The 16,630-nt window shown below is 39.1% G+C and overlaps 1 protein-coding gene across 1 annotated transcript in view; it reads right to left on the bottom strand.

Annotated features, from left to right (window-relative positions):
• The window catches only part of NCBP1 (nuclear cap binding protein subunit 1), a 30,891-nt gene that overhangs the window by 5,523 nt on the left and 8,738 nt on the right, over nucleotides 1-16,630 (bottom strand). Inside the window, exons 10-20 of the mRNA XM_068667198.1 lie at nucleotides 16,338-16,401; nucleotides 13,004-13,114; nucleotides 11,713-11,777; nucleotides 10,918-10,980; nucleotides 9,487-9,561; nucleotides 7,545-7,648; nucleotides 6,594-6,716; nucleotides 5,222-5,324; nucleotides 3,788-3,881; nucleotides 1,164-1,267; nucleotides 216-330 (exon numbers count right to left, since the gene is read on the bottom strand). Coding sequence (XP_068523299.1) covers nucleotides 216-330; nucleotides 1,164-1,267; nucleotides 3,788-3,881; nucleotides 5,222-5,324; nucleotides 6,594-6,716; nucleotides 7,545-7,648; nucleotides 9,487-9,561; nucleotides 10,918-10,980; nucleotides 11,713-11,777; nucleotides 13,004-13,114; nucleotides 16,338-16,401 — 1,021 coding nt within the window. The remainder of the gene's footprint in view (nucleotides 1-215; nucleotides 331-1,163; nucleotides 1,268-3,787; nucleotides 3,882-5,221; nucleotides 5,325-6,593; nucleotides 6,717-7,544; nucleotides 7,649-9,486; nucleotides 9,562-10,917; nucleotides 10,981-11,712; nucleotides 11,778-13,003; nucleotides 13,115-16,337; nucleotides 16,402-16,630) is intronic.

Genomic DNA, 16,630 nt, shown 5'->3' with positions numbered 1-16,630 from the left:
TCTTACGTAATTGCAAACTTCAGAAATGCAGATTGATAACACGCAATCAGTTTTTAATGTTTTTACGTGCTACAAATGACCACGTCTGCATACATACTTCCTGATAAGCATATTTAGTCTGTCCTTCCCCAAAAGCAATTATGCATCAGTCTGGCAGCATGCAGGTTTGTGTAACTTAGCTTAAAATAATTAAGAATTACAAACAAATTACTCACTCTTTTGTGCTGTCTGGCCAATCTTGCCTTAGTCTCCTCCAGTTCCTTATGAATCTTCAGAACATGCTTATTCATCTTACGAATTGTGGAATGTAAGATTTCCCAGATATAAAACCTACATACACAACAGAGTAACAAGCTTTGCCTAAGAATGTTTTCCAGTGTTCTTCCACTTTGGTATGTTTAGAGACTACTTGCAAAATGACATGCTAGCAACATTCTTGCCTCGTCATACAAACACACAATGCCAGCTGTCCTGGTTTCAGTTAGGACAGAGTTAATTTTCCTCCTAGTAGCTGGCATGGTGCTGTGTTTTGGATTTAGGATGAGAATAATGTTGATAACACACCGATGTTTTGGTTGTTGCAGAGCAGTGCTTACACTAAGCTGAGGACGTTTCAGCTCCTGGCTCTGTCCTGCCAGCGGGTAGGCTGGGGGTGCAGCAGGAGCTGGGAAGGGACAGACCCGGGACAGCTGACCCAAAATAGCCAAAGGGGTATTCCATACCATCTGGGGTCATGCTGGACAATATACAGGGGTGGCTAGCCAAGGTTAGGCTGGACATCGGTCAGCAGGTGGAGAACAATTGCACTGTGCATCACTTGTTTCGTACATACTATTGTTATTAGTACCATTATCATTATTGTTATTATTTTCCTTTATTTTCTGTCCTAATAAACTGTCTTTATCTCAACCCACACACTTCATTTTCCCATTTCTCTCATCCCAGAGAGGGAGGGGGAAGGTGAGCAAACGGCTATGTGGTGTGTAGCTGCCGGCCAGGTTAAAGCACAACACCAACTCAGAAAGAAAGATGCTGAAGTAGGTATTTTGTAGACGGAACAATGTTAATTGTACCATTCGCTTACACTACTCAGTTTTCATAGATGTAGTGGCCACTTAAAATAGTAATTCATAGAAAAACAACCTAAGACAAGTTTGTGTTACCTAGTAAAATCATGTGCAAGCTCCGAGGAGAAGATCCAGTTTGCTACTGCAGCACAGTCAACAATTTGTGTCCGAATCATCTTGTCCACAAGCACAGCAATCATCTGTATTTTGTGAAAGACAAGATAGTCATTTCTACCAAAATAAGAAAAGGTCTTGTGGTAACATTCAGCCTACGCAAAGTACTCCAGCCTCAGAGGTAGTTTGATGCAACTCAATATTAGTGGTATTACTGGGTAATTTCAAATACTTAAAAAAGCTACTGCTGTCTAGAGATGACATCTGGTTAGTCTAGCCTAAAGCTACTTACGTTAGAGGATCTGTATCAACTGCATAAAGCAAGCATTCTCATTTTGTTTAATAACCTTTTTTTCTTCTTGTGAAAGTATCGCATCACTCTTCATAAAGTTACGTATTTCCATACACAAGCAAAAAATACAAGCATCAGAGTTGGAAGTGAAACGTCATGGACAACTCCAAGCGTTGTCATCAAAGCACTAAAACCACAGCCTATACAACACCCGTATCACCATAAAGAACAACTGTTGGCCTACTCTCCTCACACTGCAACAGTTTTCAAATGTGACAATAAGCTCTTCCCCACAGGAACTACTCATATTAGGACAGAGCCGGTGCTCTGAAGTCAATGGAAGTGTTTGCCTGCTACAGGCAGTGTCATGATTCCAGAAGCTTTGCAAGTAATCTAGTAGGCAACTGCAGAGAAGAGCTACAGACCAAAGCAGTTAGAAGCTGTTCAAAAAAAAGAAAAAAAAGGCTTATCTTAGTTATTCATGTGCTTGAATACCACAACATCTGAAAACCACAGCCTGCAATGTATTTATCCTCACAACCAGCCATTGTCACATTAGGAAGTGTAACAAAGCTCCTTTTAAGGAAGGAAAATTAAAATAACTGGATGAATCATACAGAAGACTCAGGACTCAACTTTCAAGTCCCAGGATAGCATCCTGTGCTCTATTTGCCTTCCTGTAATGCCAAGGCGAATCTCTGATTACTTAGCCTGATCTTCCAAGAAAGTGGCTTAGAAAACGGCTTAGAATTTGGGGAAAAGATTTCATCTCAGTGTTGGAGTTTCTCTTTATGAAGTCACCAACACGACCTTTCTAAATTGGTCCAGGGACTACTGATTCCTGCTGCTAAATCACTATCTGCAACAGAGATCACTCATTACTATTATATGCCTCAGAAATACTACTGTTAGTCTGAACCAAATCAAAAGATGTTCCCATTTATACGGGAGCAGGGTGAGCTGCATAAAACAGACTCCGTACAGTCTATGTGCCAGAGGTTGTGGACTCACAGAAAAGAAAGTGCTTAACAAGAAGCAAAAAAACTGAACTGTGATACATGGAGGAGAGGAAATTTAGGCTCCATGATCAAGGCCTTCATAACTTGTTTTAAAGCAATCTTGATTTATTCATAAAAGTCTAATGTAACCATTAAGTATGGGTTTGAAACCTCCATCTCGGTTTGGTCCTACTGCAGTACAAACGGATGAAGAGGATATGGATATTAGATTGCAGTAACATAATTTCTTCTGATCCAGTTAAAGGACAGTAGTAAGAAGTAGGTCAGATTGCAATCATCACATTTTCAAGGTCAGTGTTTTGCGCAGGAAATTTTATATAAAAAAAAACTATTTATTTCTTTATTTTTTTTTTTTTACTGTACTTAAAAGATACCTAGACAAGATCTTATATCTCTGTTAGGCACTAAGTTTTTACCCTTATAAGCCCTAGAGAACAGACCACAGGTCCAGTAGCAGATGCAGGAATTATCCATTGCTCTCGGTGGAATTGCTTCGGAAAGTCTGGACTATGCAGCTGTGAAATACGGTCCACTTTCAAACACGGTTATGTGTAACACAAACACATCAGTATGGAATACATGAAATAATTAATGCAGGCAAATTCAGCATGAGTTCCTTATCGATTTCTATTTATAGAAGAATGACAGCTGAGGGAGAAAACAACTGCTGTGAGGAAACTGAACGGCTTAAACAAGTGAGGTATTTTTCATAGGTCTTCCAGGGTGTTATTTCCTCTGGCTCGAGATTGAATGTAATCATGGTACTGTCAGACTGATCTGTTCTGAACAGTTATTGACTGCAGCTCTACTCACTTTGCACATGCACAACAGTGACTCCAACATGATCTTTGTGGAATAACTGCATGGCTTTCACTACCAAGTGAAAAAATGCTCTGAAATCAGGTTTTCTCATATCCAAAAATTTTGCCTGCTTTTGTTATGAGATCTACATCACATTTTTCAATTCCACACGTCAACACCAGTTTCCAATTTTTGAGCAGATACAAGTTTTTAGCAAAAGTTACACTCTTATTTGACAAAAAACATAGCATGAAGCTGAGTCAGAATGACAGCCTTTGCTCTCCCGTAATTTACTGAGGAACGAATGGCTTCACAGTATATACTTCACCTTCAACCTTCTTTTTAGGCACTACTAACAGTAAACACAATTTGAACTTTCCTTCAAATAAGTCAATAGTCAAGAATCTTTTAAAGGATATAAAGCAAACTGTACTGCTTTTTATTTAATATGACCTCTGTGAGTCAAAACTCACAACTACATTGGAACCTCTTACCTGTGGGTGATTCTTCCAAACCTCATATACAACCCTCAGAACATGGAGTTTTCCCTCATCACTTTCAGCAAGTGTTTTAAAGACTTCATGAAACCTTTTAACAGATACAGAATAGTCAGTGAAGGGGTTGGGATCAGGTCAAAAGAGCACGAGATATGAGGCAGGTGGTTTAGACTGCCCAAAATGAGAATTCTGGGACTATCTGTTCAAGAATTGCTGCAATTAATCTACAGAAAATATAATCAGTCTGAACCAAAAAAAAAATCTACAGCCCTAAAAGCTGCTTGAATCTCGGTGGTGAACTTTCTCCCTGTCAGTGGACTACATTTCTCATACTCTCACAGAAAGCAGGAGGAACTTTCATGCTTGGTGTACTTAGCTACACAACTGAAGCAAAATTTGCTTGCCTTTTTGAGCCTTAGACCTTCTCAATATGTGTTTCCATAACTTTAGACACTTAACCAATCTGCCTCTTTTTGACAGAAGTGCAGCTAAAGCCTCAATTTTAGCATAGTTATGCTCAATGCCGCACAGTGTTCACAAATCGGCTTATTGTAATGTAACTATAAAGCACTATTTAGACCTTTTTGATCTCATGCCTGCCACTGCTGGTCTGCAGCAGGGAAAATATTATGGCTCTGCGTATTTACATCAGCCGGCCTCTTGTACTACTGATTGCAGGTTACTGCAACAGCTTCTTGTAAACACGGCCTTTACAGAGCTTCCAAGAGCAGGTTTTTGTATTACCTCTTTGTATTTTTACTGGCAAACACAAAAATAATCCATTAAGACGTATTTAGCTACCTTTCCCAGATCACGGCCATTTAATAACACCTGAAAATTACACAGTACTAAAAATGAGCTATTTTATCTCATTTTGCTGAAAAAAAGGTAAAGTAAACTCTCTAAAGAATTTTGTTAAGGGGTGCTCTCCAAAATACTCAGGAATTGATCTTACTTTGTTTTGTTACATACAGACATTTGTAGCAAGCTGCTTTTAAATTTCCTATTTTCTTCTCATTTTCTCCAGGCTTTACTATTTGTTAGTCATACTCATAGTAAAGATAACGTGATGACTGTTACCCAGTCATTCGAACATAAAGAGACATCCCTTTTTCCTCATATGCGCAGCAAATGAGTAATCCTAAAATGGATTTAGGTTCCAAACCTGTCTCACTCATCTGATGTGCATCACACCGCTGTGACATACGTCACACAGCTCAATATACCTTTGTTAACTCCATTCACATATGTGAGCTAGCATTTACACTACCATTCCTTCAGTAAGCAGCATCACTAGTTCTCCAAATCCTACTGCATTGTGAAGCACTGAGAATATGGCTGAAGCCTGGAGATCAGCTTTCTTGTCAGTCATTTTGTTGTCAGAATTAAACAGTTCTGTTAGCCCCAAAAGAACATATGTATTACACTTACTTCGCCAGGGCACTGAAAGAGTGGCTGAAAGACTTTGCAGCTAGATGGAGCAGGGTCTGAACAAAGACTTCTATTTTCAGAGGGTTGAAGGTAAATCCTTCATCTGCAAGTTATTTGAAGTTCAAACCGTAAGTACCTCAAGCAGAGCACGTAAACTACACATAAAACTGGAACAGTAACTTATGGTTTTAACTCATTTCACAAAAAAAAAAATAAAATGGCAAGAGGGTCGTGCAAGGCTGAGCAGGGAGCTGGTAAAGACTTTCCAAGTACTTATTTTACCAAGTATTATATGTATTGCAGATATTCACACCCCCGTTTTGTCACAGGGAAAACACACGGGGTGAATTCCAGGCCACTGAAGAAGGTATCAGAGACATAGTCCCACTACAAGCATGTAACAGCAGCAGAGAGGGAGAGCCAAGGAGGTTTGCATCAAGCTGAAGGCCTGGTAGACCATTAGGAAAGGACAGTGGATGAGCACAGGTGAAGCTAAGGATGATTAGGAAAGGGTGGCTATTTCTAATATGGGAGAAGGTCAAACAAGTGTGCATAGTGAACACGGGTACTAGAGGTGAATGGTGCTAAATCCCTCCTGTAGATCTGCATATGAAGACAAGCAGGACAGGCAACACTGATTACTGGGTGACACCTAAACCACATCAGGAGACATGATAGAGGATCTCAGGACAAGAAACTTATTACTGGTGCTCTCTGCTTGCATGGTAGAGCAATTGCTGTTACTATGGAAATATACTATATACTATGAAACCATCCCCATTGCACAGATCACTTCTCAGAAGACAAGTTCTCCATCTCGTACTCATTCTTACCCCCTAAAATGCATGGGCTTTAGCAATCAATACTGCCTGAGGCTGCAAAGCTCAGCAGAACTTGCATGGAGTCCCATTGTGAGTTTCTATTGTAGGAGGAAGAGAACTACCTTCTATGCAAGATTAACACCAGCATGCGGCTGTCTTGTCTGCCGTGAGACTGCACTGAGAGGAGGGGAGCTTTTAGACAAGGGCAAAAGCACTGAATTGCCAGGGTAAGGCAAACAGCATGAACTGTACTATGAAGGCAAGGGAAATGTTAAATTCCTTCATGATGCCTCTGACGACAATTCCAGGAAAAGCCATCTCGAGCACTGGGTTACCTCTGTTAAGAAAAAGAGGTTTGCTTCTGCATGTAACACGTTTACAACAAACCTTAACAACAGTGCATGATTTTTATTTACTAATACATTAAAAGCCAAATGTAGGAAGGAAGAAACAAACAGTTCAGTTAACCAGCACACACATAGCTCTAGAGGAGTGTAAATCAGTGCATACGTAAGTATTTAGAGCCTTGCAAAGCCTAGCAGGTATCTTACCATCATCATCATCCTGGTTTGGATTAGGCACATCTTTTAAAATGCTGAAGATTTCATCATTACTGGCCTTGTTTTTAATTGCAATTGTTAAACAGAGTGCCACAGTATATCCAGGAAGAGACCCTAAACACAGAGGTCAAAAAAAATCAGTAGACAATTGAGTATTTTTTATCATCAGTTTGCCTCTCAGAGAAGCAAGTACAATTCCCAGATACGCTTAAAACTAGCAGTTTTTGACATTGTCCATACCACTATTCCATAACACTGCTCAGCAGGTTTCCTAGTCTTCATGTTAAATTCAAAACATTCAGTACAACCTTTAGAGCTGAGGTCAACATATCACTCTCCCTTTCTGAGGTTATATTTCAGCTTCCCCCACTTTCCTAAAGACATAATATTGCCTTGTTTTTCCTCACTTCATCTTTGGTGGCGAAACCTTTATGTTTAGGATTGTCTATTAATTTTTTTATTATTGGTTGTAAAAAGTCTCTACGTCAATCTCCACATTATTTGCTGTTTCATTAAACCCAGTTTACTGATAGAATGCTCTACTGTTTTTATGAAGGTAAAAAAAATAAGCCCATATTATCATTTCATGTGCTTACTTCTGTATAGGATTGTGCCTGAACAGGGAAAATAGATGAATTTTCCAACTTTAGTCCTCTGACGAACAATGCAATACTGTACAATACCACAACCACCTCAGCAAAAGTAACTTAATGTATCTGGATTTTCTTTTCTTTTACAAAATTAAAAAAGATAGTAATACAGAGATCCAGACTTTGTAATAATTGCTCATATGGAACATATGTGCCCATAAAAAAAATCACTTATATTTGTTTCACCTGCACTTTGCTTTACGAAGGCAACCGATATGCTCAATCTAGTGTGCTCCCTTGTTCTGAAACACTTGAATTCGACCACTCAGGTAACCTACCACGTAATACTTACTATTGCTTTCATCTCCATATTTGTAAATGCACACTGGATTTGCAGGACTGAGGACAGAAAAGCTTGCAGGAACAATGTCTATTATTCGCTGATGGTAGGAGAGTCTGGAAATAAGTTTCACAGAGCAGAATGAAGATGGGTATATGTCTTGGTATCAGCTACGATAGTTAATTTTCCTCCTAGTAGCTGGCATGGTGCTGTGTTTTGGATTCAGGATGAGAATAATGTTGATAACACACCAATGTTTTGGTTGTTGCAGAGCAGTGCTTACACTAAGCCAAGGACTTCTCAGCTCCTGGCTCTGTCCTGCCAACGGGCAGGCTGGGGGTGCAGCAGGAGCTGGGAGGGGACAGACCCGGGACAGCTGACCCAAACTGGCCAAAGGGGTATTCCATACCATATGGGGTCACACTAAACAATATATAGGGGTGGCTAGTCGGGGTTGGGGAGCCGGCTGCTCAGGGTTAGGCTGGGCATCGGTCAGCGGGTGGTGAGCAATTGCATTGAGCATCAGTTGCTTTGTACACATTATTGTTATTACTACTATTATCATCATTATTGTTATTACTTTCCTTTATTTTCTGTCCTAATAAACTGTCTTTATCTCAACCCATACGCTTCATTTTCCTGTTTCTCTCATTCCAGAGAGGGAGCGAGGAGGGTGAGCGAATGGCTGTGTGGTGTGTAGCTGCTGGCCAGGTTAAACCACAACACTATAACATCAGGGCCAACACCAAAGTCACTGATTTACAATGTTGTTTTTTTTTTTCTGGTCTTTACATTTCACAGATGTTTCTTCAATATAGTGGTAGCTTCTACCTGTTAGTAAAAGTAACTTACCAGAAGATGCTCTCTATTCAAATACTTTGATACTGAGAGTATCATCTTCACAACTTAGCTTGTGAAAAGATTTAGAAGCTGCTTGGTAGGATGCTTTATGCAAAAGCCTAAAATGCTTTCTAGAAAACTAGTAAGACATTGGTAATCCAAGCAGAAAAAAATATTAAATGTCTTCATGTCTACAAATCTCTCGATTTTACTTTCCAACTTATTTGATTACTATAAAGGCTTAAATTTCACTACCAGTTTCCAGTGAAATGGAAGAATGTAACAGAAAAAAATGCATTCATTTTGTAGTACAATACTTTCACCCTTCCTATATTGAATTCACTCTAATATGGATTAATGTTTCCATGTGGGACACTGAACAACATAGGCTTTTTGAACATTTTGCTCTTTCTCCCTTCTATATCCTTCTCTCTCTAGAATCCTAAGTCTAGTCCTGATTGTGTACTCTTATTGTTGGGCTTTGGAGAAACTTGTTTGTGAATTACTACTAACAGGCTCCCCAGGGAAGTGGTCACTGCACCGAGCCTGTCTGAATTTAAGAAGCGATTGGACTGTGCACTTAGGCACATGGTCTAAACTTTTGGGTAGACCTGTGCGGTGCCAGGAGTCGGACTTGATGATCCTTATGGGTCCCTTCCAACTCGGGATATTCTATTGTTATTTTTAAATACAAGCAACATCATAGAGGCCCAGAAGCTATGAATAGTCTTGATTCTTATAGAATAACTTATAATCAGTTCCCTCTATCTCTGCGAATGCCTAATACTTTCCAGAAATAGTGACTGAATTCTGTTTCTTTCCATGCCTACGGTGAAGTACATCTTTTTGTAAACATAGGTGGGCATACCTAGAGATAGCTAGTTCAGTAACATTTGCTCCACCTATTTCTCCCTCTCTCTGATAGAATTAGTGTTCTAAGTGTCCTACAGTATGTAGGCCAGAACAAAATAGTACAGACTCATCTCTTAGCTGAAACTGAATCATTAAGAACAGACATGTGTAAGATAAGAGTCAAGTTAAAATGAATCTGACTATATCCAGAAGAAAAGATCAAACTTTGTTTAAAACTCAACTATCTAAGGGTGTTACTTACCGCATGCATTTTTCCAAAACCTCTCTCACAAATTTGGGTTTGGGCTTTTCAAGGTCCTGAGTAAGACAATCTGACCTATCAAAGGACAGAATGCAATAGCTTTTAGTGAAAGAATTTGTGAGTTAGTCTCTTTTTGGCTTAGCCTAATACGTGCAAAACAATCATGGCCTAAGCATAGCTGGACTGCTTAACACTTTCTGTTTTATGGTGTAGGCATTTTTAAGACAATGAGGTGGTTTATCACTATTTCCTTATTATCAGCAATCTTGAAAGTTCATCTTTTGTGTGCTATGTTTTTAAGTAGCACTCTTTTCCCCACCAGACCAAAAATAGCTTGTGCTGATGGTTAGCCTGCTTTCTCTTTCCTGAGGAAAAGAACCCTGTGTGATTTCATAGTCTGTTCCTCCCTCACAGGAATTTCTGAACTTCTGGCTGATTTCAAATGCATTTCAGTTGAAGAAAAATCTCAAATATAGTTACATTTTCAAGATTTGTGAAAAATGGCAGCTTGTGATAGAAACCCACATAAGCATTCCCATCAAGGAACATCCATGCAAAGAAAAATCAGCTCTTTGAAGAGCACTGACTGGTCAGCCAACATGGATGTATACTAGAGTAACCAGCAAGCACTTAACTCTACAAGGACAACACAAGAAACTTAAGTAATGCCACAGCAACGTATTGCACCCCTCTCCATGAGGCTTGGGCAGATCACCTATGGAGAGTGTGTATGGTAGCAGGCTGCAGAAGTTAGGTCTGTAAAGAGGACTGAACGCCAAAGTGATATTGCTAAAATGGAGAGAGTGAGCAACAAGATGGCAGTAAAGAGCCAGAATGGCGTCTGGAACACAAAACCTGAGAAACCTGTGGTTAAACAGTGATAGAGTCCAGGGATCTCCAGCCAGGAATACAAATTCAAGATTTGGCAAGATAAGAATGGGTAGCTGGTGCAGCTATGCTGGAACTTTGTGTACCAGGATTTGGCAGGAGGGAAACAGACCCCAAGGTCCCAAGGACAAAGGTTAAAATGAAAGGTTAGAGTAGGAGAGAGAGCATCGTCACAGCCTGAACACAGGATACAAAGAGAGGAAGCATCAGAACAAATCATTAAAATAAGGAGCCATTTCAGAGAATTTGCCAACAACTGACCGAGGGCACGGCACAATCTACAGAAATTTCTATTTCTCCTTAGGGCACACTTGCACTTACATGAGATTCTTCACAAAGCTAGTCAGTGACAGACAATACAGTAACTAAAAAGATTATCAAGATAACCTGCCACTGAATGGTGGTGAACAGATTATAAAAAGATCTCTGAAAAGCTAGAGGAAAGCAATTAACAGGGCCACTATACTGTGACATTCCATGACTAAGTTTGAAAGTTTAAGGTTTTTGCAATATGAGGTTCAGATTAAAAGGAGAGAAACTTACCAATCTTCCCAGCTCCAACGGAACTGGAAGTTGCTCAAGTGGTGAGAAAACCAATTAATAAATCTTTATCAAAAAAACAAAACAAACAAACAAACAAACAAAAAAAAAAAAAAAAAAAAAAAAAAACTCCATTAAATACCAGAAGTGCAGGAAAGCTTTCAATTGAGATTTTCCTGTAAACGTATTCTACTTGTCAAAAGCAAGCTTGAACTCTAAAGCCATTATAGCATTACATTTATGTTGACAGATATGAAAGACCAAGTTCAGAGAAACAGAAACTAGCTATTTTGGAAGAACAAGACAGCCTGTCACATTCTGTTGTTCCATACATACAGACAACATACTAAGCTAACAAAACGTAAACTTTGTGTGCATATGCAACTTTCACATTTTTGATGAGTAGTTAGCAGCTCTCCTGCACAACGCAGGCTTTACTCAAACAGCAAAATGACAGCCACTCTCCTCCTCTGGGTGGCACATGTGTTGAGACTCCATTTCCCACTCACTTGCCAGGCCACTAGGGAGCAGGCTTAGTACCAGTCAACTAGAAATGAACTGGAATACCAGGCTGGAACGTGAGAAAGTTCTTACCAACTCACCATGGAGTGTTTATAAGGAGGCCAAGAGTCACCTACTTTCTATTTAGACTGATCAATTCCAGAGCCCCCAAAATCATTTTGAACAGCACCATAAAGTTCTAACACAGATTTTGGATTATTCCTTCCACAGATTCCTCAATACCCAATGCACAAGAAGAATTAATAACACTTTCTGTCATCTCCAGAACACTTTTACCTGTCTACACAGGTTGTATTCATTGTATCCAAACGCATGTAGAGCATTTCTGTCGCTTGTGCAAGCTGAAAGTTTCTTATTAAGGTTAACAGAGAAGCATTAAATAAGTCAGTTGTAGTTCTTTTCAGTTTTTGAATAGAATCTTATCAACTCTTGTACTGACTGCTCCAGGATCATGTAAATCACAGAAAAAACACAGTGGAAAAGAACAAAGACTACAGGCCAAGAAGTGAGTTCTACCTTCTAATCCCAGTCTATTTTTCTTCTGTTATTGTAACAAGACTATGTGATTCTTCTACAGAAAGTCAGAATTCTGATCACACAAGAAGGGAAACTGCACTGATATAAATGGACACCAACTTCCTAATGGAGTATTTCTGTAATCTCACCATCATGGCTTCACAGGTTGCTGTCGAAGCTTACCCATAATCTTTGATCAACACTGTAGTATTGAGAAAGTATGTCTACACTGATTTCACCCAGAAGGGCTTTATCCTTATGGCATCCATATTAACACTAAAAACTTCCTGCACAGAGGGCCACACAACTCTAGGAATAGATCAATGAGATTGTATGGTTTTCAAAAAGTGAGTGATATCATGAAATATAATGAAAATTTGTGAATGAAGTTAGCAGGCATCTGTTCACAGTCCTCCATTCTCAGAGTCTATAGCTTGACCTGAAACGATGAGCTAACATGATCTAAAATGGCAGCACAACAGGGACAATGTAACAGTCAGAATTAGCTGGGAGTCATGCATCCTTCTTCAGCATTTAGCTACACTATCTGTGCTGACGGATGATTACTGACCTTTCAAATGCTCGTAGTGGGAGCATTTGAGTGGGAACTCAAGCAAGTTCCTTTAAATCATCTGCTACACTTCCTACTGGAGGAAAAAAAAAAGAGTAGGAGCACTCACTTAGCTGTTAGAACAAAAGATCAAGTTTGTCACTTCCTTTCTTTCTCAGCCTGTAATGCATCTGTGACCATGCCACACATTATCCAGACCTAACAGGCTATACTGACAAACAGGAGAGCTAATATTTTATCCCCTCTCTAAAACAGCACTTCTTGGGTAGGTGAGAGGAAGTACCAGAACAGTGTCCAGAAATCTGAAGAGTCTTGCCCAACCAGCAAGACTAGATCTGTGCTATGTGGGCTGTGCTGTTCTTTCATGTGAGTGTAACAGGCATTATTACTGACAGTATTTATTGCTGTCTCCGCACCCACGGAACAAATAACATAAAGACTCCGTTTTAAAAATGCTCTCCAGCAGCAAGGAAAGGATACGACTTGTGGTAAAGAACCAGGCTGAAGTTTGCACAGTTCAATCAGCAGCGTTGTGTACATGACTTCGATGTGTGGCGGAGATGGAAGCTGAAACAATTCTGCAAATATCACCTGTAGGAGAGGAAGGCATACAATTAGAGCACAGCCTGACGTCGGCCTCCGCTCCAGAACAGTGACATCAACCTTGAACAACAACATACACAAATGACTTCATATTACTGTCAAATATATGTTCCAGAAAAAAAAAAGTGAAATTTGTAAAGACAATGGTAACTCTACATCACACAAAAACAGTGAGCAACTGCCCTCATCGTCCAAATTAATACTACACCATCCCAGCATTATACATGCCTAGCAATGTGCATGGTTTTAATATGCCATATTGCATCATCACCAAATGATCTGAGCAAACCAAAGCTGAAATTATCTAACCCTCTTAAATAATAAATATTAAACATACCATATGCTTAAGCTTCACTTAATACGAGAGACTATTTACAAGAAAAATAAACCTGTACTTTTCCACAGTGGCCTCTTTTCTTCTATATGGAAAAACTTATATAAATAAAAGCCACAACTTGAAACTGAAAATTACAACCAGCATTTTATACAACAAAAATACATGCCCTGTACCATTTGGCTGAGGATCCTTGTAAGAAAGCTAAAAACAGTCCTGCATTCATGTTTTATTTTCAACTTCGCCGAAATAAATAATAGGACATCAACCTTTAAGGGCTATGAAGAAATCATCACTATACAACGTTCATGTCTGAGCTTCAGTTTAGTTTGCATGCCATTCTCAACTAGATTTAAATTACATCACAGGAATCAGGAACCTCTGATTCATTATAGTTGGTGATTGTCCTCACTGACAACTTCCAAATAAACACGGAAGAGAAGAATTAAAGCTTAAACGAGTAAGCAGCAGATAATCTTACTAGTGTAAGAAATCAACATCCATTTATAGACATTACAAACAGCACGTGAAAACACAGTGACTAGAACTTTATATTCTGAGGATGAATTTAAAAGCATGAAGAGACCATAAGGAACTGAAGAACCTTTCCACGACAAAATAATTTGGACATAATGTTGAAAAATATGATAAAAAGGTGTGGATGGGACCCTGTCAGGCACAGAACTACTCCTATTCTGAAGATGGGAAACAGCAACAATTGGACAACCACTAAATACCTCTCTGAGACACTCCTCAAGGCAATAGTTCTGATGTTCATCATGGGTTTGTTATCAAACGTTCAGATGAAGTGTTTCAAACTGGCATGCAGCACTTTGTGAAAATAACCAGGTCACAAGAAAGGTCAGGGCTCTGAAAACCTGAACATCCAAACTCTGTCCAAAAGCCATAAGCGCACAACAGGTCATACCAGTACAGCAACCCAGTCACGCTGCTGAGACACTCTCTGTTCACAGCTACCAGTAATACCACAAATATGCTTATAAGCAGCTGCTGAAAGGTGCCACGTTTCAGAATATTTTGCACAGGTTCTAGGGAGCACAGAGCATTCTGACGAACACAGCTCGGCCTGACAAACTACAGCATTCAGCCTTACGGACCTCAAAAATACATATATTTGGGAAGATACTGAGCAGTTTCAGGCTACATTTATGGTTATGGTCTCAATCTTAAATAATACTTTATTTATTTTATTAATTTCTTTGTTAGACAACATTATATCGACTGTTCTGTGCCATATGACAAAAGTTAGTGAAATTTCACAGATGAAACTGCTGAACTGCTGTTGAAAGCAATAAACTTCTGGCTTGAACGTTAAGAGAAACCTTACAAAGGAGTAGTAGCAAGCAGAATGAACAAGTCTGCAAAATGCATGCTAAGCCTTTAAAATTCAGGAACTTCTTTAAAAATACACAGTCATAAGTAATAACGTTAACATTATAAAACAACTCAAAATTGCAAGAAAAATGAAATTGTGACAGTTATAGTCAATACAATTCATACACCAATCCTGCATTTGTCTCCAGTCACTTTGTCTATGCAGACTTTTTAATTTCATCTCCTCCGAGTCTTTGAATCAGTGGATTTCCAAGGTGTTTAAGTAACTTATTTCATCAGGAATTGCAGTAACTACTTGCTGGCACTAACACTGAGCTGAGCATAAAGCACCTAGCCATATAGCCATATACAGCACCAGAAGATATTGAAGATAAGACCACTGAAGATATTTTGATGTTAAGACAGAAAATTATTATCAATTTTGAGATTCCTCTCTTCTGAATTCAGAGTACAAATAGAGCAACATGACCAAACATAATACAACTTACCAGCATTCAGAATATTTGGCATTTTGGTGCCAACAGGAATTCTCAATCCCATCTTTATTAAGATACACCTTCTACGTTAGATTATTTCTTGTTATAATTAACTACGAAATTCCTATTTATAGACAGTTACTTCCTCATAAAGCCTTTATATAAGTCAGGATTATTACTGAAATCTGTCAATTCCTTTCAATTTTTGATTAGAAATTAATGAAGTTTTATACAGCTCTGTATCATGAAAATAGACCTTTGAAAAGAGGCATTACGAGAAAACCTACGCTGCTCTTCTCTTCTGATACACATTACGTTTAATTAAACTCCTCTAACATGGGAAGTGCCCTGGAGGAAACATCACTATTTCACTTCAAGATCTTTACGGGGCCAGACCAATATGTTCATTTAGAAGATCCACCCGCAGAATCACACAGAGCAGCTCAGGTTGGCTGGAGATTATTTAGTCAAGTCCCCTTGCCCAAGGCGGGGTCACCTACAAGACGTTGCCCAGGGCTGCTTTTTGGAGGGTTTTATACTCCAAGGATGGAGAATCTACACCTTCCATGGGCAAGCTTTTTCAGGGTTTAAGCACATTCACTGAAGAAAAAACAACCAGCCAACCAAACCACAACAACACAGTCTTCTTATGTTTAAAAGGAGTTTCCTATATTTCAAATTTGTGCCTTTTTTTTTTTTTTTTTTTTTTAAAGCAAAAGTGACTCAATTGTAGCCAACTCTTCAACTATGGGATAAATTAGAAGCAAGAATGCTTGGGAGATGCTACAACCTGCAATACTAGTGCACTAAGAAATTTCAGTACTTGACCAAAGCTCCCCCACACTAAGTTAAAGTTACAACAAAAAGAATAAAACTAGCATTTGATTGTATATAACTTGCTCATTGAAGTTATTCCTAGAATTCAGTGAGCTTCTGGTTGACTCCCAAATCAAGCTGTAATTTAATTGATCTATCATGGAGCTAATTGGGATGTCTTATTTGTGAAATAAGGAGCTACGAAAGAAGTTACCTATACAACACATACCTCGACTATGTGGTAGTTCAAGGGGATCTTGTTATTTCCTGGATAGCTCAACAGCTGGGCAGCACTGCAAAACCATAGGTACGTTTAGTTCTGAATATAACACAGCAAACATGATGTAAAGATCAAGTAACAAAGCTACAGGAAATGCTTAATTCTGGGCAAGAATTCACACAAAATCAGCACACACACAAATCAACAGCACTTCCAAAGACTGGCCGTTGTTCCACAGGACACTTACAACATGAGCAGCACAAGAGCTCACCGGCACTGCCTGAACTATGACCTGTAAAGAT

Source organism: Anas acuta, chromosome Z (assembly GCF_963932015.1).
Source record: "Anas acuta chromosome Z, bAnaAcu1.1, whole genome shotgun sequence".
In the NCBI taxonomy this organism is placed as follows: domain Eukaryota; kingdom Metazoa; phylum Chordata; class Aves; order Anseriformes; family Anatidae; genus Anas; species Anas acuta.
This window is presented reverse-complemented; position numbering and strand designations above follow the sequence as displayed.